At 50.5% G+C, this 23,825-nt stretch overlaps 1 protein-coding gene across 8 annotated transcripts; it reads left to right on the top strand.

Moving 5' to 3' along the window:
- Positions 1-8,322: 8,322 nt before the first annotated feature.
- On the top strand, positions 8,323-22,330 carry Atg16l2 (autophagy related 16 like 2). 8 transcript variants are annotated; one of them, XM_029555893.1, is made up of 19 exons: positions 8,361-8,476; positions 9,245-9,321; positions 9,991-10,090; positions 11,350-11,452; positions 13,959-14,032; positions 14,164-14,415; positions 14,597-14,662; positions 14,951-15,064; positions 16,272-16,334; positions 16,902-17,010; positions 17,602-17,707; positions 18,373-18,443; positions 18,658-18,729; positions 18,837-18,957; positions 19,266-19,371; positions 21,197-21,346; positions 21,465-21,572; positions 21,704-21,805; positions 22,044-22,330. In XM_029555893.1, exons 5-19 carry the CDS (start codon positions 13,959-13,961, stop codon positions 22,129-22,131), a joined length of 1,602 nt encoding a protein of 533 aa, XP_029411753.1. In that variant the 5' UTR covers positions 8,361-8,476; positions 9,245-9,321; positions 9,991-10,090; positions 11,350-11,452; the 3' UTR covers positions 22,132-22,330. The 8 variants fall into 8 exon arrangements, with proteins under 8 accessions (XP_008850952.1, XP_017658561.1, XP_029411750.1 ...); XM_008852730.3 differs by lacking the exon at positions 9,245-9,321 and having other exon boundaries at positions 8,323-8,476; positions 21,525-21,572; XM_017803072.2 differs by lacking the exon at positions 9,245-9,321 and having other exon boundaries at positions 8,323-8,476.
- The last annotated feature ends 1,495 nt before the right edge of the window (positions 22,331-23,825 follow it).

Raw genomic sequence — 23,825 nt, 5'->3', positions numbered from 1 at the left:
CTTTCATAGCTTTTTCCTTCAGTGTTTTTCTAGTAGAAAACCCCTGCTGCATTTTCCTTTCACAAATTAGAGGCTTAGCTGGGTGTGGTCTTGCCCTGGAGGCACTCTCTTCATTGTTTAAATGCAAATCTCTAGGCAGCTGCTTAATCACTTTAATCTCTTTAGCAAAGGGATCCTCTCCTTCAGCACATGCTGTGGCTCCAACATTAATCCTCCTAGTGTTTTTTTTTTTTCAATCTAAACTGTACATTCTGTATTTCTATCTCATTTGCTCATTTCTCTATAGATCTGCATAATATTCACCTTTAATAGTCATGCCACCATTTCTATGTTAGGTTGTCTTGAAATAGCCTCTGCCAAAGAAGTGAGTCCATTGCTTTTCAACTTAGCCTCAAGAAAACTTTTTGGCTGTGGACAGACTCCAGCCAGGCTCTTTGCCAAAATATCTCAATTTCTGCTTAAGTCCTTATTTCCCCCTGGAACTACAGTGTTCTCAGCACTACTTTCTTCCAGGCACCTACTAGAATGACCTATGAAGCTCTGCTTACAGCAATCAACTGCTTTTCTAGCCCAAACTTCCAAAGTCTTCCACATTCCTCCAAAAAACCCCACATGGCCAGGTTATTCACAGTCAACAGCCCACTCTCTGGTACCAGTTACTGTATTAATTACTTTTCTGTTGCTGTGAGAGAAACACCATGACCAGGGGAACTTATAAAGGGAAGCATTTATTTAGCTTATGGTTCCAAAGTGGCAAGAGTTAGTCCATCATGGCAGGGAGGCATGGGGACAGAGGTAGCTGAAGTTGGAACAGGAGCAGAAGCTAAGCTGTCATATCATCAAGCAAGCACGGAAGCAGAGTGACCACATATCTGGCAAGACTTAAGAACTCTATAAGCCCACCCCCAGTGATGTGCTTCCTCCAGCATGATCACACTTTCTAAGACCTCCTGAAACAGCACCACCAACTGGGGACAAAATGTTCAAATACTTGGAGCCTATGGGGGACAGTCTCATTCAAACCACCACAGCTGGCACCCATTAGGTTCTGTCACAGTCCACTGTCTCTCTGCACATTCTCTTTGGATGACCTCATTTACTTCCATTCATCCATTTATGACTCAAACCCCCAGCATAAGCCTTTTTCTTGCATTGAGGACATCTTCAGATTGGCCTACAAGTTTCCCTGGTGTGTTCAAATCTGAACTCTTTTTGGCTGACCTTTTCTTTGGTTGGAGGAAGACAGCAATTCATTGTTATGTTCCAGGCAGGAACAAGGCACTGACCGACCACCCACCTCTGACTATGGGATGGATGGCAGACATTCCTTACTAGACCAGGTAGCCTTTCACTCACTGTATGTACTCAAACTGCAGCAACTCTGTCAGTAGTTTTTCAATGTGTTGCTTGTCCTAAGATCTTAGAGAGTTAGTGAGACTGAGGATGAGAGAAGATAGAAGTGGCCTGATTTGTCTCCATCTCTACCCTTTCAACAGAGGATTAGGGCTCAAAGTGAGGGTCCCACCTGTCTCTCCTGCTTTGATTTCCCATGAAGCTCATTCACTCTGTGTCTACATTGTATCCATTCCCCAGTGTGTGCATGTGTGTGCGTGTGTGTGCGTGTGTGTGTGTGTGTGTGTGTTGCTGGAGATCAGACCCAGGTCTTCCAACACACCAGGGCCACCCTCTACCTCTAAGCTACTTCCTAGGTCCCCTCTACCCTCTACTCTCTTGGTGCCTTGGAAATTTCATAGCTCTCTGTTCTCATGGAGCCTAGAGGCCTTCTCCAGGATCCACTTTGAGAGGTCTGCAGAAGGGCAAGGTGGGTGAGTAGTGGAAGGAAGCATCTCTTTGGCTCTCCCTTGTTTTCTTTTGCTGGTGACAAGAGCAAGGGCTTTGCTCTGGCCCAGCTCTGCATCCTCAGCTTGTCTAACACTTCTTGAAATCAAATTCATGTCAACAACTTAAGGGACTGGCTTCCCTGTAAGGCACCTCCTGTGCTTCATTCCACTCCACTGCTGCAGTATTTCATAGGCTGAAGACCTGCATTCCTCTCACCAACATAACTTTGACCCCAGACTTCTAAAATAATATGGGGCCACCTTCCTTTCTCTCCCATTCAAAGAATTAGCCACTATGGAATGATGCTGAAATCTTAAGCTCTCCCCCTTGGAGGGAAGAGATAAAGGAGTTTGTGTTCACCCCATTGTGAAGAGTTCCCTTTAAAGGACTTGTCAGTACTGGGTTCAGATCTGCAGCAGTCCCCTCCCCAACAGGCCCTCACATCTTTGAAGTCAAGAGAAGCAGACCTTTCTGCTCCTTTTGGCCAAAGGCAGCAATGCTCCCTCTTTGATGATCTTAAAAGGATAAACAGACTCCACCTTTTGACCAGAGACTGCAAGGAGTTGCTGCAGCACAGCATGCTTCCTCTTTGATGATCTTAAAGGATAAACAAACACCTTTTGACCCAGATCCTGGCTGAGGGATAGAAGGGGGTGGTTTTAATAAGCCCTGGGCTCCCGCTCCCCCACCTAATTTAAAAAAAAAAATCTTCCCGCCTTCTGTATCCCCTGAAGCTCCCCCCTATAAAGACCCCAGCCCACAACCCATGGGCTGACAATTTCCCTACCCTGAAGGGAACTGTCCCGTGCAAATTTCCTCTGCTGATAAACTCTATCCCACCGGAGTTTGATCTGTGTCCTGGTGCTTTCTCCCTATTGACCCGATTCATCTATAACTGAGCACACTTGCTGTGCTAGGGTGTGAATATGGACATGGCCCTGAATTTATACTGGGGCCTAATATGCAATGATAGTATTCAGAGGTGGGGCCTTTGATAGGTGAGTCATATGGGGCTGTAGCCTCATGAATGGAATTAGTGCCCACAGAAGAAAGATTTGAGACACATACCTGTTATCCTAGCACTAGGGCGGCATGGGCAGTAAGTTTGAGGCCAGCTTGTGGGGGGGAAGAGGGTGGGGCTAGGAAATAACAGTGGTAGAGTGATTGCCAAGCAAGTCTGGCCTTAGGTTGGGTTCCTATCCTAGCACAGATAAATAGGTAGGTAGTAGATAGATAGATGGAGTTAAAAAATAATTGTAAAATAAAAATAAACTTGGGGTTGGGAATGTAACTCAGTGGTACAGCACTTGCCTAGTATGTATGAGGCCCTGGGTTCAAGCCTCAGGATCATAAAAATTAACTAGACTTGTAAATTTGTCTCAAGATTAATACCAGCTGGGCCCAGGTGTGGTGGTACACCTTTAGTTTCATCACTCCAGAGGTAGAGGCTGGTGGATCTCTGTAAATTCAAGTTCAGCCTGAGCTGCATAGAGAGATAGAGAGTTCCAGGCTGGCCAGGTTTACATAGTGAGACCCTGCCTAAAAAAAAAAAAAAAAAAAAATGAGCGGGAGAGATGGCTCAGTAGTTAAGAGCACTGGCTGTTCTTGCAAAGGACCAGGGTTTGATTCTCAGCACCCACATCATGACTAACAACCATCCAAAACTCCAGTTCCAGGGGATCCAGTGCTCTTTTCTAAACTTCCTGGGCATTGTACAAAACAGGTGCACTTTTACACATGCAGGCAATACACTAACACATATATAATAAAATAATAATTTTTTTTTTTTGGTCTTTTTGAGACAGTGTAGCCCCAGCTGTCCTGGAACTCACTATGTAGACCAGGCTGGCCTTGAACTCACAGAGATCCGCCCGCCTCTGCCTCCTGAGTGCTGGGATTAAAGGTGTGCACCACCACACCCGGCATAATAAATATTTTTAAAAGATGATTAATACTGCATTCTTTAATTTATCTGATAAAAAATTCCCTTGTATACAGCACACATTCAGATGTTATCCAGACTACAGAGCCAGCTAGAAAAAAAGAAAAAAAGGAGACATAATGATCATATCTGTCATAGTTAACTTCAACTTCAATGTGACACAAACCTAGGGTCACCTGGGAAGAGAGGCTCTCAGTTGAGGAATTCTCTCCATCAGATGGCTTATGGGCATGTCTGTGTCTTCTTGATTGCTGATGGATGTAGGAGGGCCCAGCCCGCAGTGGGCAGTGCCATCCTTTGGCAAGTAGGCCTGGGCTGTATAAGAAAGGGAGCTGAGGGGCTGGAGAGATGGCTCATTGGTTAAGAGCACTGGCTGCTCTTGCAGAGGACCTAGCTTCGTTCCTAGCACCCACATGGCAGCTAACAACCACTGGTAAACTCAGTTCTAAGGGATCCATCCTCTTCTGGCCTCATTGGATTTGCACACACATGGTACACTTACATACATGCTGGCAAAACACTCCTATACATAAAATAAATAGGTAAAGTTGCGGGCGTGTTGGCTCACACCTTTAATCCCAGCACTCGGGAGGCAGAGGCAGGCAGATCTCTGTGAGTTCAAGGACAGCCTGGTCTACATAGTGAGTTCTGGGACAGCTGGGGCTACAGGGAGACCCTGTCTCAAAAAGAACAAAAAACAAAACAAAACAAAAAAATAAATAGGTTAAAAAAATAAAAAAGAAAAGTAGCTGAGGCCAGGGGCACAAATCAGTAAACAGTGTTCCTTTGACTTTTACATTCTTTCCTTAGCCTGTTCCACAATGTTCCAAAAACCTTGGAAGGTGATATAGATGTCCCATTTAAGGCCAAGCACTCCATGGTCACTTATTCGCAGTACTTTAATCAGTTGTGATTTTCTGCATTAACTGCAGCCCACAGTAAAAAGAGGCTTGATCGAGTAAAGCTGGCAGTGGCACTGATCTATGGGGATAAACATGTTTATTTAGAAGGCAATTTGATGCGCACATTATGCCCATTTAGCAAAACACCCGCTGTAGCTTTCCCACTATAGCCTATGACCTCCTCCGCCAGTTTTTGACCAGGTTTACAGTACCAGGCATGAATTCCCTTTTATGGAACAGGCCTCAAACCCAATTAGAAAGCAGCTGGTTGCCCCTATGACTGATTTGCCACTGCTGTATCAGTGGCACATCTTGCTTGACAGGTCTTTAGGGTCCATAGCTGAGTGAGACTGTTGATGGCAATTCTCCCCCAGCTGCCTGCTTTGCACCTTCTGGTACTATGAAGGTTAACCAGAGATCTGACTGCCTCTGCCTCTTCCTCCTGAGGGCTTGGATTAAAGACATACACCATCATGTCCAGCCCAGAGTCTGAATGTCTGACTTCTTTCTTTAAAAAATAATTTACTTTTTAGTGGAGCATGGTGGCACCCACCTTTAATCCCAGCACTCGGGAGGCAGAGGCAGGCAGATCTCTGTGAGTTTGAGGCCAGCCTGGTCTCCATAACGAATTCAGGCCAGATAGGGCTACAGAGAGACCCTGTCTCAAAAAAGACCAAAAAAAAAAAAATTTACTTTTTATGTGTATGAGTGTTTTGCCTGCATATAAGTGCACTATGTGCATGCAGTACCTGTGCAAGCCAGAAGAGGGCACTGGATCCCCTGGAACTGGAGTTAAGGGCTGTTAGCTGCCATGTGGATGCTGGGAACCTAACCAATGTGCTTAACTGCTGAGCCATTTCTCCAGTCCCATGTCTGACTTATTTCTTTTTCTTTCTTTTTTTTTTGGTCTTTTTGAGACAAGCTCTCCCTGTAGCCGCAGCTGGCCTTGATTTGCTAATGGCGACCAGGCTGGCCTCAAACTCACAGAGTGCTGGGATTAAAGGCATGCACCACCATGCCTAGTTTATGTCTGACTTATTTCAATCAGATGTTTTTCAGGTACATACATGTTCTATAACAACTTCACTCTTTGAGGATGATAATATTCCACTGTATGTCTGTTGATGGACATTGCATCCTTTGGATATTATGAAAAAATGCTGCTATGAACATGAGTATGCAGATATATCTGTACTTGCTGTGTCATGTGATTGGTTGTCATATAGTTAACCTTTTGAAAAACTTCTAGAAAGTCTTCCACAGCAGCTACACCACTATGCATTTCCACCAGCAAAACATCAGAGTTGTTGGACATGATGGCACTTGCCTTTAGACCCAGTACTGGAGGCAGAGACAGGAGAATCTCTGTGAGTTAATGGCTAGCCTGGTCTACATAATGAGTTCCAAGTCAGCCAGGGCTACATAGTGAGATCCTATGTGAAAAACAAAAGAAAAAAAATCAATTTGCCATAGATGTATGGGTTTATCTCTGGGTTTCAGTTCTATTCCATTGGTCTGTTGTCCATCCATATGCCAGTACCACAGCGTTTTAACTGAAACTTTATTGTAAACAATCACTGCTGCTGTGAAAAGACAACCCCAATGTAAGTTTCAAACTATGTTTTTTTAAAAAAAATATCTTATTTATTTTTATTTCATGTGAGCAGAGGCAGGCTTCCTGGAGGGGAGGACCCTCCAAACATTAGGCACAGCATATGTAAAGGCCCTGAGCATCTAAGACAATAACAGATGAAGGACTGAGCCCAACTCATTGTGTTTTTAGACAGGGTCTTGTCTAACCCAGGCTGGCCTGAAACTCATTATATACCTCAGGCTAGCATCTACCTCCCCCTAGCCTCTTGGTTCCTGGGATTATAGGCATGTACCACCATGCTCAGCTTCACTGCGTTTTCAAAGTACAGCAAGGTACTGCCCTGGGGTGTCAACATCACTTGCCTTTACTGATTTCTATGTTCTATAACCCACCCCCATCATAATCTCAAGACCTATCACCTGCAGGGCCTTGAGGGATGCCCAGGGTTGCTCATTTTCTATTTCCCGAGGATGGCCAGATCTGTCTTCACTAGCTCATCAAGTTTAGTGATCTCACTTCACTTCACTTACTGAGGCAGGGTCTCCTGGGCCTTCTTCAGCATGCCACGGGTGAGGCTGGACCCAGTCAATCTGTCCCATCATTCCTCACCACAGCCTGCATCAGCAGAGCTCTGAACAGGAACTTTGCTGGAGGCAGTTTTATCACAGCTCCCTGCAAGCATGATTCACTGTCAAGTGTACCCAGAAGAAATGTCTGTGCTCCTCCAGAGGCTGTCCAAAAGAGAACCGTCAGGTGGGCTGTTGGCCAGCTCCAGCACCCACTCCATGAAGCCTCAGGCAAGCAAGCCTCTTGTCTCCTCTAAGCCAGGGCTCCAGCTAGACTAAGCTGCATCCTTTTTCTTTTGGAGTTTTTGAGACAGGGTTTCATATAGAACTGGCTGCTTGGAACTTGATATACAGACCAGGCTAGCCTAGAATTCAGAGATTAGACTGCCTGAGTGCTGGGATTAAAGGTGTACACCACCACACTTGGCTGTATCTTTAAAAAAATTTTTTTTGGGGGGGGGCTCTGGAGAGATGGAGCACTGGCTGCTCTTGCAGAGGACCCAGGTTTAATTCCCAGCAACCCACACGGCAGCTAACAACCATCCGAAACTCCAGTTCCAGGGGATCTGACGCCCTCCTCTGACCTCCACCAGCACTGCATGACAGGGTGCACGTGCATCTACCTACATGCAAACAATACACTCATACACATAATTTTTTTTTTTAAATTGGGGGGTGGTGGCTGGAGAAATGGTTCAGTGGTTAAGAGTACTGGCTGCACTTGCAGAGGACCCAGGTTTGATTCCCAACACCCACATGGCCCAAGAACCCTCTGGAACTGGAGTTTCAGAGAAATCTGATGCCCTCTTCTGACCTCCACGGGCATTGCAGGACATGGGTGCACTTACATATATGCAGGTCAAACACTCATACACGTATAATAAAAACAAATCAATTTTAAAAAAAACTTTTGAGTATATGGCCTGCATGTATGTAAGTGCACCTGTGTGTGCAATGCTCCCAAGAGGCCAGGGGAGGGCGTTAGATCAAGTTGTTAGCTGCCATGTGGGTGCTGGGAATTGAACCTGGGTCCTTTGCAAGAGCAACCAGTGCTCTTAATCGCTGAGCCACCTCTCCTGTCTCCTGCATCTTTTTTCTTAAAGGCCTAAAATTTGCAACCAACGGGGCCTCTAAAACTTGGTCCTCCAGTCCAGAAGCGCAGGGCTGGGTCTCCGCTTAGATGCTGGGGATTTGAACCCAGGGCCTCGCGCAAACTAAGCAAGAGTTCTACCTCAGTCTCTAGTCTGGGACTTAGAGCGCAGCCGGCGCCGGGTAGGCGATGAGAATCCTCCGCATTCATCCGAAGAGGGTCGAACGACCGGGTAGGGGAAGCCGCGGTACCGCTAGTCCCTGGCTGGCTGCTCTAGTTCCAGCTCTCCCCGGAGCACGCACTTGGTAGCGCCGGGGGAAATCCCCGCCGCCCTGACGTCACGGAGTCCCACAAGGCGCAGCTCCCGCCTGCTCAAGGGGGCGGAGCGCGCCGCGGCGCGGGACTCGGCGGCCATGGAGGGGCCCAGCGTCCCCAGCGTCCCCCGCGCGTCGGGCGCCCAGTGGAAGCGCCACATCGTGCGGCAGCTGCGGCAGCGGGACCGCACGCAGAAAGCCCTGTTCATGGAGCTGGTGCCCGCCTGTGAGTGCGCGCCGGGGACTCCGGGGATTGCGTCGGAGAAGACAGGGCTCCCGGGTCGGGGAGAGGGCTCGTCCCGCCGGCCTGTGGGGCCTGCCGCTTCCCGCCGGTCCTGCTGGGAACCCCCTGGACCCGTCACTGCCTCCCTGCGCTGGGCATCCTAGCTGGCCCCGCAGGCGCTTCTGCGCAGTAGCCTCCCTGGCAGTCCCCGGGGCTGGGCCTGGTCAGTCCCTTTAGTGCCCGAAGCTCAGTCAAGGCAGGCGGGCGTGTGCCGAGCAGCCACTTGTGAAACTGTCCCAGGCTCTGCTACCAAATGGGTTATCGGGTTCGTCCAACGCCTTGATGCCTAGATCGTAGCTCGAAGGGGCCTCAGTTTCACCCGGACGCGGCTTGGCCAGGAGGGGGCGTGGCAGTTCAAGTTGGGATCCACTGAGGCGCAGCTATGTTTCAACTCTGGTCAACTGTGATTTTATGTTTGGGGCAGAAAGTCTAACCACAGTCCCTGCTGCTGCTTCGTGGAGTTTGTTGATACACCTACACAAACGCGCTCTTGTCCCGGAACCTTCTAGGGGCTGGTCCTCTCTAAGGCTGTACCCTTCTATTTCCAGGCAGCCTCACTTCTCCAGTTGCTCTGATGGGTAGTGGAGCCATCCAGCTTGAGGAGGGGCCACCCCAGGACCTCCCCAGCTCCCAAGGGAGCTAGCTTAGACCAAAGTCATCTCTGAGGTCTTGGATAATTCATGTCCCTAACCTCAGATTTCTTTAAATTAGGCATACTGGGACCTCGTTTCAATGTGCTGGGGATGGTGGTGTTGAGAACTAGACCAGGCCCAGGAACCTCAGTCAAGGTGACAGTGGGCTGGGCTGGGTGCAGGCTGAGGGAAGTGCGATGCGGATCTAGGCCTGAGCTTATCCCCGCCCCCCAACCTGCCCAGTAACTCTTAAAAAAAAATAAGTGACTGGAAAGGGGTGTATGGGGGTGGCATTCTAAGGTCAAACCATCAAATTTAAGAAACTCTGTTGGATAAATACAAAAAGAACTTTCATTTTTGATCTGGGGGAACCTACTGGGGGAAGTTAGGATTACATCACTGCAAAGTAGAGCCCTTGGAGGGGAAGCGACTTACTTCTGAGGCCACAGGCAGGTGCAGTTTTGTTTGCTTCATTATGCTTTGGAGCCAGGCTTTTCCCCTGGCAGAGATGAGTTAATCCCAGCCCCCTTGCTTCCTTTTGAGGGTCCTTCAGTGTGTGGTACCCAGCCATTTCTGTCCCCAGCTGGGAGGTCCTTCTGTCCCTGGGAGAGCAAGTCCTCTTTCCTCTTTCCACAGGGGACGTCTGTGGGCCAATGCTGTGAAGAGTCTGTGCCAGGCATAAATATCCCATAGGAAGGAGCAGAGCCTAGCTCCCAGGAGGTTCCTCGGGCTCCTGCAGCCTTCCCAGCCAGAGGGAACTTTTATGCCAGGGGTCTGCTGATCACTATCTGTCTCTGCTTCAGGCTCACCCTCTTGTACCCCTAGATAACCATCTCCTAGAGAAGGCTGAGCTGCTAGCCAAGTTCTCAGAAAAGCTGAAGTGGGAGTCAAAGGATGTCACCCCCACTGCCCACCAGGGCTCCTGGTGAGTTTATTTGCCAGTGGTCACAATGGGCTGCTTGCACCTGGGCTAGCCCCCTCTCCTATGCTGTTCTCAGCCTTGGCACCTCAGCCTGTGGCTGCTGGGGTGAAAGGGGCAGAGACGCTCCTTGAGCCCTCCCCAAGCCAGCTGCTTAGACTCTTTCTCCTAACCCTTCTCTGTTTGCCTCTCCTCCAATCCTGTATGCCTGTTTTCCCCTGAGTCTTGCCACCTCTCTGCCCCTCATCTGATGCCTACCAAAAGGGTCTTGTTACTTATTCCAAAGAGGGAATGATGACAAGTGCAGGGAATGGGCTGGAGACAGAGCTGGAAGCAGATGGTTCTTTTGGGGGGGGTGGCAGAGTCTCATGTAGCCTAGGTTGGCCTTCATCTGGATATGTAGCTGACCTTCAACTCCTGATTCTCCTGCCTCTACCTCCCAGGTGTTGGGATTCCAGATGTATACTACAGCACCACACCCAGCTCTCTTTTTCATGTATATATGTTCACTTTTGTGGAGACCAGAGGTTCACAGCAGGGGTCTTCCTCAGTCACTCTCCACCTTAGTTTTTAGATAAGGTATTTCACTGAATCCATAGCTGGCTGATTTGTCAAGACTGGCTGGCCAGCAAGCCCCAAGAATCCTCCTGTCTCTACTTCCTCAGCTCTGGGATTTCAGGTGTACTGTGCCTGGATTTTTCTGTGGGTGCTAGGGATCAAACTCAGGTCCTTGTGCCCATGTGTCATGCACTTCACTGAATGAGCCATCTCTCCAGCCCCTAGCTCTCTTCTGACATAGGGTCTTGCTATATAGCCCAGGCTGAGCTTGAACTCAGAATCCTCCTGCCTAAGTCTCCTTTGTGTTGAGATAACAAGCAACAAGCCATTGTGCTAGAAGCTTCTTTTTTTAAAACAGGGTCTCCCTGAAGCCCCAGCTGGCCTGGAACTATGTAGACCAGGCTGGCCTGGAACTCAGAGAGATCCACCTGCCTCTGCCTCTGCTGGGTAAGGGGTACATCACCTTGCCTGGCTAGAAGGTACTTCCTGAGGAGGGTCACTAGCTTGGGAACCCAAGGTCTGGACTGTCCTAGAGCAGAGGGGTCACAGACAACTTATTTATGAGTTGTTCTTTGATTGGCTTCCACCTTCCCCTAGAGAAAGCTAATGGCTCCTCAAGCTTTTTATGTGGCACCCTTGGAGGGACACTTTGGGCACTGGGGACGGGGAATGGAAGGGCCATGAACACTATTGTGATTGGTTGGCAGGGAAGAGTCCTCAGGAACTGTGTCTGACCAAATTTTATCACCAGTCACCCTGAGGGTGAAATGGCAGGAGGAGGAGAAGGGGCTCCAGCTGGTGTGTGGTGAGGTAAGTAGGACTGGCTCTGAGAATGTTGGGGTGGGAAGACAGGGTCCACAGAAGCCAGTCAGTAAGTGTGTTTGCTATATTATCTCAGTCAATTCTCCATAACTTTATGGTTGCAGAGGAATATACTGGGGCTTAGAGAGGTGGACCATGGACTTGAACCTCTATCCACATAAATTTACTTTCTATGATTCTCCATTCTTTCAACAACTATTTGTTGACAATTGCTATACCCAAGGATCAGAGAGTACAGCCATAAATTAGACCTGGCTCCATGGGTTTCCATGGAGACTGTGATGAGCCAGTAATTACATGTCTAGTCATAGCATGCCTTGTCACCTGCCCAACACAGGGTGGGAATGAGTTATGAAGGTATTCGACGGCCTCTCCCTAGAGTGCTATGAGGTTGCATTCTGACAATGGTGTGACATTATCACATGCACAGATTTTTGTAACCCTCAGGATATTGCAGTGTTTAGTTACCACAGGACCTCTTTTCTTGCTATCCTTTTTCAGTCACACCCCAACATCCCTAATCCTTGGCAACCACTAAGCAGTTTTTCCACTCCTGTCTACCATGTGAATTTTGAAAAGTATCAGATACATTGAATAGTTTAAGTGAAAGCAAGTGACAGGTGAGGAAAGTGGAGATGGTGATCAGATTGCTCAGTGGTGAAAAGAATGATAGATGTTGTAACTGTGTCAGTTATGAAATTAGGTGCCCTGTCCTGTTTGTGCAGGGTTCCTCTCCAGGTCTCTCACATGGGGAGTTGTATCAAGGGAGTGAGCAGCCCCAGACTTCTCCTCAGTGCACCCTTCCCAGGCCCCATGGAGAAGGAACCAGGAACAGGTTAGCAACAAGAGCCCCTAGCTACTGTGATTTCCTGAGCCAGAGGTGCTTAGTCTGTGGTTCTCGGGTTCCTTTTGCCACACTGGTAGGCATAGCCTTGCCTCTCGATCTTTCTCCCTGGGTCTCAGCACTAAAAGCAGAGAATGGGGCTGCATCCCTGTGGCCTTCCCAGTTCTTGGCTCTCAATGAAGGAAGGCTGAGATACTGGTAGGTGTGTAGAGATGACCCTCAGCCTACGGCTCCAGGATTCAGTCTGGGTCCCGTTCCTATTCTTAGTCTTGTATGCCTGCGCAGGACAGTGGTGGGGGATGGGATGGGATGCCGTGTGTTGCAAGATGGGAAATAATGCTCACATCCCTTGACTGCTTGCTGTAGACCAGCACTTTACATGGAGTAAATGTAGTTAGGAGGCTTACATTCAAATATCAGCTCTGTCACTTAGCTGTGTGACTGGGCAAGATGCCTAACCTGTGCCAACATCTTCATGTGTAAAATGAAAATGACAGTGCTTCCGTTTGGCGTTATTATGGAGATTAAGAGTTAATATGTGTTGGCGCACACCTTTAATCCCAGCACTTGGGAAGCAGAAGCAGTTCAATCTCATGAGTTCAAGACCAGCCTGGTCTACATAGTGAGTTTCAGGCCAGCCAGGGCTACATAGTGAGACCCTGTCTCAAAAAAATAAAAATCACTGGCTGGAGAGATGGCTCAGTGGTTAAGAATACAGGCTACTCTTGCAGAAGAGACTAGGGTTGGACTCCCAGCCCCCACATGGTGGACAACAACCAGGAGTAACTCCAGTTCCAGGGGATCTGATGCCCTCTTCTGTCCTCTGTGGGCATTACCTGACACGAGTGCACTTATACACAAGCAAGTAATACACTCATACACATAAAATTTAAAGCTGGGCATGGTGGCGCACACCTTTAATCCTAGCACTTGGGAGGCAGAGGCAGGCGGATCTCTGTGAGTTCAAGGGCAGCCTGGTCTACATAGTGAGTTCCAGGACAGCTGGGGCTACAGGAAGACCCTGTCTCAAAAAGACCAAAAGAAAAAAAAGTAAGTCAAAACAAAACAAAAATCACATAGAAAAAACACGTAGAGTTGGGCGTGGTGGTTTAATCCCAGCCCCTGGAGGCAGAGGTAGGCGGATCACTGAGTTCAAGGCCAGCCTGGTCTACATAGTTCCAGGCCACCTGGGGCTACTGGGAGACCCTGCCTCAGGAAGACCAAAAAAAAAAAAAAAAAAAAAAAAAGTTAATCTGTAGAGAGTGCTTGGAACAGACAGGACCCATGTACATGCTAGCTACACCTCTGCCATTATTTTAAGTTCCTGGTAATAGTTCTGGGTTTCCTTGTGATCAGCTAAGCCCTTGAATTTCTATTGTACAGGTTAGGAAACAGAACAGATTCCTTTTGTTGCAGAGGTTAAATAACTAACGCAGGGTCACCGAGAACACGGGGGACACAGCTAAGATTCGCGGGTCAGATTCGCGAGCCCAGGGTCTGTCCACTGTCCCATGAAGCTGCAACGTTATGCAAGATCCAAACTGATCTAGCGTGGGCTTCCTAGTCAGGAAGGGGGAGGCGGCGCGGTGGCTGGCTCGGTCCACCCTACAGAGGCGCCGATGCCCACCTGTCCCGTCCCCCTGCCCCCAGATGGCCTACCAGGTGGTGGAGAAGGGCGCAGCCCTGGACACCCTGCAGTCACAGCTAGAGGAGCGGCAAGGCAGGTGAGGCAAGGGGGTCAGGACGATCTCTGCCCAAAGCGAGGGGGCTGTGTGGCACGGCCTGAGCGCGCACCCCGGACCTGGTGGGGGTCCGAGGACTCTCGGGGCCACCGCCGGCTGTCTCCTCATTGCAGGCTGGGGGCCTTGGAGGCCTGCGTGGTGCAGCTGCGGGAGGCGCGAACACAGCAAGCCCGGCAGCTGAAGGAACGGCTGGAACAAAACGCCGCTTTGCGGGAGGCCTATGAGGGGCTGCGCGCGAACGCAGTGCACGGGGAGGCGACATTGCGCAGGCTCCAGGAGGAGGCCCGCGACCTGCTAGATCTGCTAGTGCAGCGTAAGGCGCGCGCTGCTGCGGAGCGCAACCTGTGCAACGAGCGCCGTGAGAGGTGAGGGGGCAGGACCCCGCCCTTTTGAAGGATAGGTCACGCCTTTGGGAAGGAGTCTGGACTGCCTAGTTCAAAGGGAGGGATGAGGACCTACTCCTGGGGAGAAGAGACCGGCTCTGGCTGGAATACCCTACCTGCAAGGTGCGGCAATCCAGCCTTTAGGGTGCTTTTCTCCTGCCAGGGCCAACCAGGCTCTGGTGTCCCAGGAGCTGAAGAAGGCGGCTAAGCGGACCGTGAGCATCAGCGAGTAAGAACGGGGAGGGACCAGCGCTGATCCCTGTCTTGGGAGCTGCCCTGGGGTGTGCCCACGACTCCTTTCTATCCACGCCCCATTCTTGCTGGCCTCCAAGTGGCCACAGGTATACCTGAGTGCCTGTGTACACACCCGAGATCCCTGAGCACGTGCAAAGGTGTGTGGTCATGGGAGACAGTACATGGTCCCTAGCCGCTGGGAATTCAGCTCTTCACCCTGTCTAGTGCTGGGCAGAGAGGGGCTCGCCTTTTTTGGAATTCCTGAGCTTCATTTCTCTCCCAGGATTCCAAACACACTAGACGATGGTATCAGGGAGGAGACGGTGACACTGGCCCCTGCCGCTGAGCCGGAGTTCCCGGAGAGTGAGGCTTGTGGGACGTGGAAGAGGCCCTTCAGGTGAGCACCCAGCTGCTGTCCCACCTGAGCCAGGCCCCACCCAGAGGCTGCCAGTGTCTTCTGGGATCTTGGGGCCAGGTTTTGAGTTGGGGGAGGGTGCTCCGGGAGAGGCTGGTGTTGTACAGCCCTGTACTGGTTTGACCTCCAGTGCCTGGAGGCAGTATCGCCCCTTTCTCTCTTTCCCAGGACCTGGGCTCTGTGGGTAAGGTATAAGGCTTAGGAAAGGTTGTCACCAGGAAGAAATTGGACAAGACCCAAGGTTCAGCTGTCCCAGGCATGTGTATGTAAGCACAAGAGTGTGCGTGTGTGTGTGTGTGTGTGTGTGTGTGTGTGTGTGTGTGTACACACAGGGACATGGGCCCATGTGCGCAAGGTTGGTGAGCATACTTGAGTGTGAATGTGTGTCGATGTGTTCACATTTGGATCCCATTGGAGCTTGAATCTAACTGCTTCTCAGTCCCCATTACATCTTTTTTTTTTTTTTTTAAAGACAGTGTTCTTTGTAGCCCAGGCTGGCCTCAAATTCTCTGTGTAGTCAAGGATGATCTTGAACTCCTGAGCCTCCTGCCACTACCTTCCAAGGTTGGGACTCTAGGCATGCATCATCATGCTGGGCTTCCACTATATCTCGATTGGCCTGTCATTGGGCTGCTGCTCCTGCCTGTTTGCCAGCTTGGAGACTTTTCCTTTAAGTCTTTCCTGCAAGCTCCCATGTTCCAGCTCTAGGACAGTGAATGAGCAGGGGGATCCTGAAATTCTGGTCCTTAAAATTCTTGGCAGCCCTGGATAGATCCAGCCACCCCAGGATGGGGTGTCTGGGCATTTCTGGGGCTGCTCAGCAATTTCCCTGCCCACTATCCCAGACCTGTGCTTTCAGCCTGGGAGCACCTTCCTCTTCTTAGCCTTCCCCACAGGCCTGAGCTGTCTGTCTCTCAGGAGCTTTTGTTGGTGAGTGCTTGGGAAGTGAGGAACGTCCTACCATCTGGGTGAAGGCTTGGGGAAGCATTTATTGCCAAAGCTCTCCCTGCTCTCACCTTTCTGGGTGGGTTTGGTCTGTGTCATGCCTCTCCTGGTCTTCAAGGAGCCAAGTTGTTTCCTGTTTTGAGTGATCACAGACTCTTCCAGATCTCTAGCAAACTGTAGGAATCAGTGATTGTCTGCACAACCATGGGCCGGTCCCTTAGTCCGTCTCTCCATTCTGCCCCAGGTCTGCCTCGGCTACCTCTCTGACACTGTCCCGCTGTGTGGATGTGGTGAAGGGGCTGCTGGAGTAAGTGTGTGTGAAAATGTGTGTGAAACAGTTCGAGCCCCTTGTCAGGCTTTCTGAGCCCAGGCTTGGTCTGTCTATCCATATGGTGCCCCAACCCCCATCTGTATGCATGTCTTGTTGCATTCCAGAGGCAGGGGCTGGGTAGATGGCCTCATAACTCCTGCCAACTGTTTTCCAGGTTTACAATGTCTGTGCTTAACACAAGGTTCTTACAGGGGACTAAGAGTTCCAGCCTGAGGCTGGATGGGAACTCCTACTCAGTTGGGAAACTGAGGCTCAGAAATGTCCAATGTTTTTTTTCAGAATAACAGAGCCCATTAGGGGTAATGCCACGACTGAAACTATAGCCCCAACATTTCTCTGTACCTGCCACGCTGCCTCACACCTGCCTGTCTCAATGTACAGCCCTCATAGCTTCACAGGGGTCAGGCTGTGTTGTGGATCTTGCTCACTGTACCTTGGGACTATGTTCTGCTACCTGTCATGTCTGCTTCTTGTCGTTTCAGGAGAGCTCAAAGCCTTGTGCCAGCAGGCCTTGCTAAATACCTTTTTTTCCCACCCCTATAGTTTCAAGAAGAGGAGAGGTCACTCAGTTGGGGGTGCTCCTGAGCCCCGCTACCAAAGCATCCCTATGTGTGTGGCTGCCCAAATTCCTACCCAGGCTCAGGATGTCTTGGTAAGGAAGGAGCTGGGCCACATGCCTGGGGTGTTGATAAAGATTCTCAGGGAGGGGCTAGAGAAGCATTGGCTGTTCTTGAAGAGGACCCAGGTTTGGTTCCCAGCACCCATGTGATGGCTAACAGTCCTTAACTTCAGTTCCATGGGATCTAATGCCCTCTTTTGTCCTCCGTGGCATTGCATGACACAAGCGCATTTGCATACATGCAGGCAAAAACACGCATACACGTACAATTTAAAAATAGTAATTTAAAAAATACTCAGGGATGGCCCAAGTAGGCCCAGAAAATAAGGCTGGGCCTCAGCAGGAGGAGTTCGCCTGCAGCCTGTGGTGGGAACCACACAGGCATTTTACAGTGGGGTATAGACTACAAAGGGTGAGACAGGAGGCAGGCACCCAGCATGGGGTGTGGAGCAGCAGAGGTCTAGGCAGAGGTGGGAAGATCTGCTGGGGCTGTGTTTGACACTCAGGCTTTTTAGAGACCTAGGACAGGGTTGACAAGCCAGGAACAGGTATGAGAACTGTGAGTGGGCACAAAGAGGCATAAGTGGGGAAGACCCAGGGTACCAACCACACCTTTTTCTACAGGAAGCCCATCTCTCTGAGGTCAATGCTGTTTGTTTTGGCCCCAACAGCAGTCTCCTGGCCACTGGTGGGGCTGACCGCCTTATCCATCTCTGGAATGTTGTGGGAGGTAAGGGTTCCTTCTGGTAAGCCAACGCAGCACATTCTCTGCAGACCCCATTCTCAGTTTGCTCCTGGGAGGGCCATGGTCTTAAACTTGTTTTCCCCTGTAGAACGATCCAGTGAGCAGTGGCTAGAAACTGGGAAGGAAGGGGACTGAACTTGATGCTCTGAAGGAGCAGCTCCTTGGGCCCAGACCTGCAGGATGGGAAGGGCCAAGCCCAGATGCCGTCTATGGAGGGGGGGGGCAGGTAGGGACCCCTGAACCTGAGGGCCTACAGAGCCAGGTCTTGAGCAAGTCCCTGGGTCCACCAGGCCACCTTTTTAGTATCATTTGCGCTCCCATAAATTAATGAGGTGACCAGCATTGATTGTCCACTTTGTTCCAGGTCCTGTGCTCTGTGGCCATGTATTGGGGACTCAGCACTGGTCCTTGAAAGCTTCATAGAAGTCTGCTGTGTGACATAGGGACAGGCCCTCCTCTCTTGTCCGGTCTAGCACTGTAAACTGCCTAACTGCTGCTGGGGCTATGCCAGCCATTTGAAGAGATGAAGCTTCCATCCCAGGCCCCAAGACAGTTCCCACCTCCTGTCCTTTACTTCCTGCTATGTCTCAGTTCCTCTATTTCATAAGGCTCGTGATCTCACTTCACCACCCCTTTCCCTGCTCTATCAGGTCGCCTGGAGGCAAACCAGACCCTCGAAGGAGCTGGTGGCAGCATCACCAGTGTGGACTTTGATCCCTCAGTAAGGAGACTGCCCTGGTGGCATGGGTGTCACCTCAGTCTCCACACTAGGCAGTGGGGTTGGGCTCTGGGCCGAGGGCACATCCTGGGTATCTTAGAACCTGCCCTAGAAGAGCTACACTCACCTCCCTGTGTTGAGGACCAGCTGTCTGGCGTGAGGACCATTGCTGTTACCAGGCTTAGTGTGACCTAGCACCTTTCCTACTCTTCTCCAGGGAGCCCAGGTTTTGGCAGCTACTTACAACCAAGCTGCACAGCTCTGGAAGGTGGGAGAGACACAGTCCAAGGTGAGACTGGACTGGGGAGGTTGCTTAGGGGTCAAGAGTCATGCCTCAGGACTTGGAGGGTGGCTGTTATGGGGTCTTGGCTTAATCCATATCTGTGACGGGGACAGGAGACCCTGTCTGGACACAAGGACAAAGTGACAGCTGCCAAATTCAAGCTAACGAGGCACCAGGCAGTGACTGGGAGCCGAGACCGGACAGTGAAGGAGTGGGACCTTGGCCGTGCCTACTGTGAGGCCCAGTCCCACCTGCCCCCCCCCCTCCACAGCCCCCAGGCACAAGGGACCCTGCCTTCTCTGTGGGAGTGGCTCTGGGATTATATCCATTTGGGATCAAACTGTCCCCCACTCGTAATCTCGTCCTAATTTCTTGGTGACCTTGGGCTTTGGGTAGGTGAATTAGAGGTGGGGTGAGCCTTATCCTGGGAAGACCTAGGCTCCAATCTTAGGAGGACACTGCCTAGCTGGACCTTAGAGTCCCCACATTTAGTGGCTCCTAATGACTCTCTGAGACTCTAGACTCTGTCCATTGGCTCCCAGGTTCCAGAACCATCAATGTCCTTTCCTACTGTAATGATGTGGTGTGCGGGGACCATATCATCATCAGTGGCCACAACGACCAGAAGATCCGGTTCTGGGACAGCAGGTGACAGGCATGGGTTGTGGGTGGCAGAGGGCCTTGGGTGTTCATTCCTTTCTCTGGCTGTGGCAGGAAGGGTCATGGGATCTTGGAGAAATGAGGCTATGGTACTGGTATTGCCAGTGGGTGGTTTCTGCTGGGCATGGTTGTTGAGGATTCAGTGTGCCTGGGGCGCTGTGCCACCTTCTTAGTGGCTCTCAGGTCAGCACTTGGCTGTTTCTGGGCCTTATAACCAACATGGACAAACACCTTTTTCCATTTCATGACCATTTTTTAGTCAAAAACAAAAAAAAATAGTTGCTTTTTAAAGTTAAAATCTGGGGCTGGAGAGATGGCTCAGTGGTTAAGAGCACTGGCTGCTCTTGCAGAGGACCTGGGGTTGATTCCTAGCACCCACATGGCAGCTAACAACCATTTGTAACTTCAGTTCCAGGGGATCTGATGCCCTCTTCTGACCTCTGTGGGCATTGCACCACATTTGCGCACTTACATACATGCAGACAATATACTTGTGCATAGTAAAATATTTTTTTAGAAAAAGTCGAACTGGAGAGTTGGCTTAGTGGTTAAGGGCACTGGTTGCTCTTTAAGAGGACTCAGGTTCTATTCCCAGCACCCACATGGTGCTAACCATCTGTAACTTCAGTTCTAGGGGATCAGACACCCTCTTCTGACCTCCATGGGCATTGTACAACATGGGTGCACTTACACGCATGCAGGCAATACACTCATACACATAAGATAAAAATAATAAATTGTAAGTATTTTTTAAAAGTGAAAATCCAAGCTGGGTGTGGTGGCACATGCCTTTAATCCCAGCACTTGGGAGGCAGAGACAGGTGGATTTCTGAGGGTTCAAGGCCAGCCTGGTCTACATAGTGAGTTCCAGGACAGCTGGGGCTACAGGGAGACCTTGTCTTAAAAAGACCAAAAAAAACCATGGAACTCCAAGCATTAGGTCAGGCCCAAGTGGCTGACAAAAGCAGAGCTAGAGCCGCACAGGTCTGCAGCCTCTGTCTTCTGAGATTGCTCCTTTGCTGGGAATTGAACCCAGGGCCTTGTGTCTGCTGGGTGAATGCTCTACCACTGGTTCATTCTCAGCCCCTTTATATTCTTATTTTGAGACAAGGTCTCAATAACGTTGTCCAGGCTGGTCTTGAACTTAGGATTCTCCTGCCTTGGCTGTGGTTATAGGCCTGTGCCACCATACCTGGTTCTCACATTTTAAAAAAATGATTAAAACAAATTTTATGTGTTAAGGGTGTTTTGCCTACATGTATGTAAGTGCCCCACATGCGTGCAGTACCCACAAAAGCCAGAAGAGGGTGTCAGATCTTCTGGAACTGGAGTTACACCATGTGGGTGCTGAGACCCAAACTGGGGCCCTCTGCAAGAGCAGCAAGTGTTCTTAACTGCTGTGGCTCTCCTTTTTTTTTTTTTTTTTTTTTTGTCTTTTTGAGACAGGGTCTCCCTGTAGCCCCAGCTGGCCTGGAACTTACTATGTAGACCAGGCTGGCATTGAACTCACAGAGATCCACCTGCCTCTGCCTCCTGAGTGCTGGGATTAAAAGCATGCACCACCACACCTGGCCTGGCTCTCAAAATTTTAAAGACCATCATTTCACTGTTTCCCTAAGTGACCCAAGGCTCCTCAAGGCTCCAGCTCGCAAACCAAGGTCTCTCAAGTGGGAAGGAGGGTAGCTGCTTCAGCCCTAGGTATCCAGGTTCTGGGCACCCCTGGACTATGTTAGTAGGGAAAGTTGCCATACCAGCCTGCCAGGAGTGCCCTAGGAGGGTTTCATCCTCACCCCTTTCTGTTCCTGCTCCTTAGGGGCCCCCACTGTATCCAGGTCATCCCAGTGCAAGGCCGGGTCACCTCCCTGAGCCTCAGCCATGACCAGATGCATCTGCTCAGTTGTTCCCGAGACAATACACTCAAGGTCATCGACCTGCGTGTCAGCAATATCCGCCAGGTGTTCAGGTACCAGCCTGGGCCAACTGTGCCTTTCCTGTGCAAGGCCTTGGAGGGGTGAGTGTGGGGGATTGGTAGCCCCTCTAGACCAGGACCTGCCTAGGTGCTGGCCCTTTCTCATGTCTAGAAGCTGGACTCGCTCACTGTCAGCAACTTGGCTTCTTACCCCAGCCCTATCCATCCTCAGGGCAGATGGCTTCAAATGCGGTTCTGACTGGACCAAAGCTGTGTTCAGGTGTGTCTGGGAGGGCTTACCTGTCTAGCCCGTGTGTGTGTGTGTGTGTGTGTGTGTGTGTGTGTGTGTGTGTGTGTGTGTGTTTCCACACCTCTGAGCCCCTTTCTCTTGTTATGCTGTGACTGCTGCAGCCCTGACAGAAGCTATGCACTAGTAGGCTCCTCAAATGGAGCCCTGTACATCTGGGATGTGGACACTGGGAAACTGGAGAGCAGCCTGTGGGGACCCCACTGGTGAGTAGAAGACCACCTTGCCTGCCTACCAGGTTCTGACATGTCCCCCGTACATGTCCTTAGACCTTCCACATACACTTGGGCCCATCCTTACCACGGTCCCGGGAGCCTGTTTCATAGATGAGGAAATGGGTTCAGAGAGGTGCCTCAAACTGCCTAGGTTGGGTGGTGAGGGGCAGAGCCAGGCTGCAGGCCTGCTTGTGCTGCCTTCCTGAGACCTGTCCACCCTTCTTTTCAGTGCTGCTGTCAACGCCGTGGCCTGGTGCTTCTCTGGGAGCCATGTTGTGAGCGTGGACCAGGGCAGGAAGGTGGTGCTCTGGCACTAGGGCCATGACCCCTATGTGTGCTGGAGCTCTGGTCTGAAGCCAGAAGCAGCCAGCGAACAGCTTCCCTCTACTCAGGACTCCAGAGCTGGGGATGGAGCAGACTACAGACTGCTTCGGAAGAAGGCTTGGCAGGACCTGGCCTGTGTTTAAAATTGAGTGGGTTAGGGATTACAGATTAAAAAAATTTTTTTTTTCTTTACTTCCTTCAGAGTAGGGGGAAAAGCCCCAACTAGTCTGTGTCTGCTTGCCTCTTTGCAGCATTTGGGGGTACAGGGAGACCTAGGTTCAGCCTCTTCTCTCTATAGAGCTGGGGCTTTGCAGTGTAGGCTCTACCTGGAAGGTGGGCTGCTTCATGGAAAAGCATAAAGAAAGGCCAAGGCAGGGGCAGTAATGAGCAGCAATTCTTGGGGCCATGGAAGTGTGATTCTTGGTTTCCCATGGTTCTGAGACCAAACCAACCCAGTGGGCCCTCTGGCTCAGGTTCCAGGGTAGACCAAGGCTGAAGAGGGAGCAGGAGACGCAGCTCAGGAGGTGGTGGAAAGGGCTCTAATAAGCCAGAGTGATAACACAGTACTCACTACCCTAGGCCTGCCTGTAGACTGGGGCCCTGCCCTGACTGCCAGTCCCATGCTCTAGATGATCATGCGTGGCTGCTTCCTGCCACCATTTCCCTCCCCTGCATGTCACCTCTGCCCCTCACAGCACCAGACCCTTGGTATTCCTCTCCATCCCTGCTGCCAACACTCCCCCAGCCTTGTCCTCACCAGATGGCCAGAGTGGTTTTCTTTTATCTTTTTTTTTTTTGACAAGGTTATGCTATGTAGCCCTAGCTAGTCTGGTACAAGGGTAGACTCAGAACTTTTGGTAATCCTGCCTCAGATTCAGGCCTAGGGCATTTACATCCCATCATCACCCAGCTTCTAAGGTCTCATGGCCACATTCAACCTGCCCTTTGAGGTTCCCCTTCTGCTTTCAGAGACGTTTGGCTCTTGGGTCAGCACCCTGCTTAGTGTGTTTTATACTCCTTCTCTGTCTGGAATGTTCTTGTCTCTCACTGTGGCAATTCAAATTGTTTTTTTGGGATCCTCTACTGACAGCCCTGCCCTCACCTGCTGAGTTGGGAGAGGCCTCCTTGGTTTCCCACTCCCAGTTTGTCTTCTTTCATTAGTTGGGAGCAGCTCTAAGAGGAAAGAGTGAGAGCAGTATTCCTTGGGAACAGGCCTGGCTCAGAGAAACCACAGGAAATGCTTCCTAAGTGGTTATAATCTCTTGCTCAGTGAGTACAACAGTCTAAGGTTCCAGGAATAGAACGTAATCCTTCAGGTTAAGCTTTGTCCCAACTCTTCTGCCCAGTTCTCGATGGCCACCAGAGGTCACCAGCAGCCTTTCCCTACCTTCCTTCAGAGCTGGAAAGACCAACACCCAGTAGCCACCGTTTCTGAGGAGCCCTCAGGCCTCAGCCCTGCTGGGTGTTCTCTGCAGCATCATTTACTCCTCCAGACCGCCTGTGATGTCGCTATCACCTGTTCTACAGGTGAGAAGAGTGAGGCTTGAAGGTTGTCATTCAAGGTCACAGAGCTACTAACTAGTTAGGTGGTGACTGCGTCATGCCCTGCTTGCTGCCTTGAATTTTGAGACAAGGCCTCAAAAACTTACTTCTGTAGCTGAGGCTGACCTTGAACAGATTCTCCTGC

The sequence above is a fragment of the Nannospalax galili genome, unplaced genomic scaffold (genome assembly GCF_000622305.1).
Source record: "Nannospalax galili isolate Female #2095 unplaced genomic scaffold, S.galili_v1.0 scaffold686, whole genome shotgun sequence".
NCBI classification, from domain to species: Eukaryota; Metazoa; Chordata; class Mammalia; order Rodentia; family Spalacidae; genus Nannospalax; species Nannospalax galili.
The sequence above is the reverse complement of the archived record's forward strand: the minus strand, read 5'-3'. Positions and strand labels throughout refer to the sequence as shown.

Coding starts and splice junctions, on each gene's coding strand:
- Atg16l2 (XM_029555889.1), top strand. CDS start 8,350: ATGGAGGGGCCCAGCGTCCCCAGCGTCCCCCGCGCGTCGGGCGCCCAG. Junction 21,347..21,464: donor AATATCCGCCAGGTGTTCAG/GTACCAGCCTGG, acceptor TCTCATGTCTAG/AAGCTGGACTCGCTCACTGT. Junction 21,806..22,043: donor AGCCTGTGGGGACCCCACTG/GTGAGTAGAAGA, acceptor CCTTCTTTTCAG/TGCTGCTGTCAACGCCGTGG.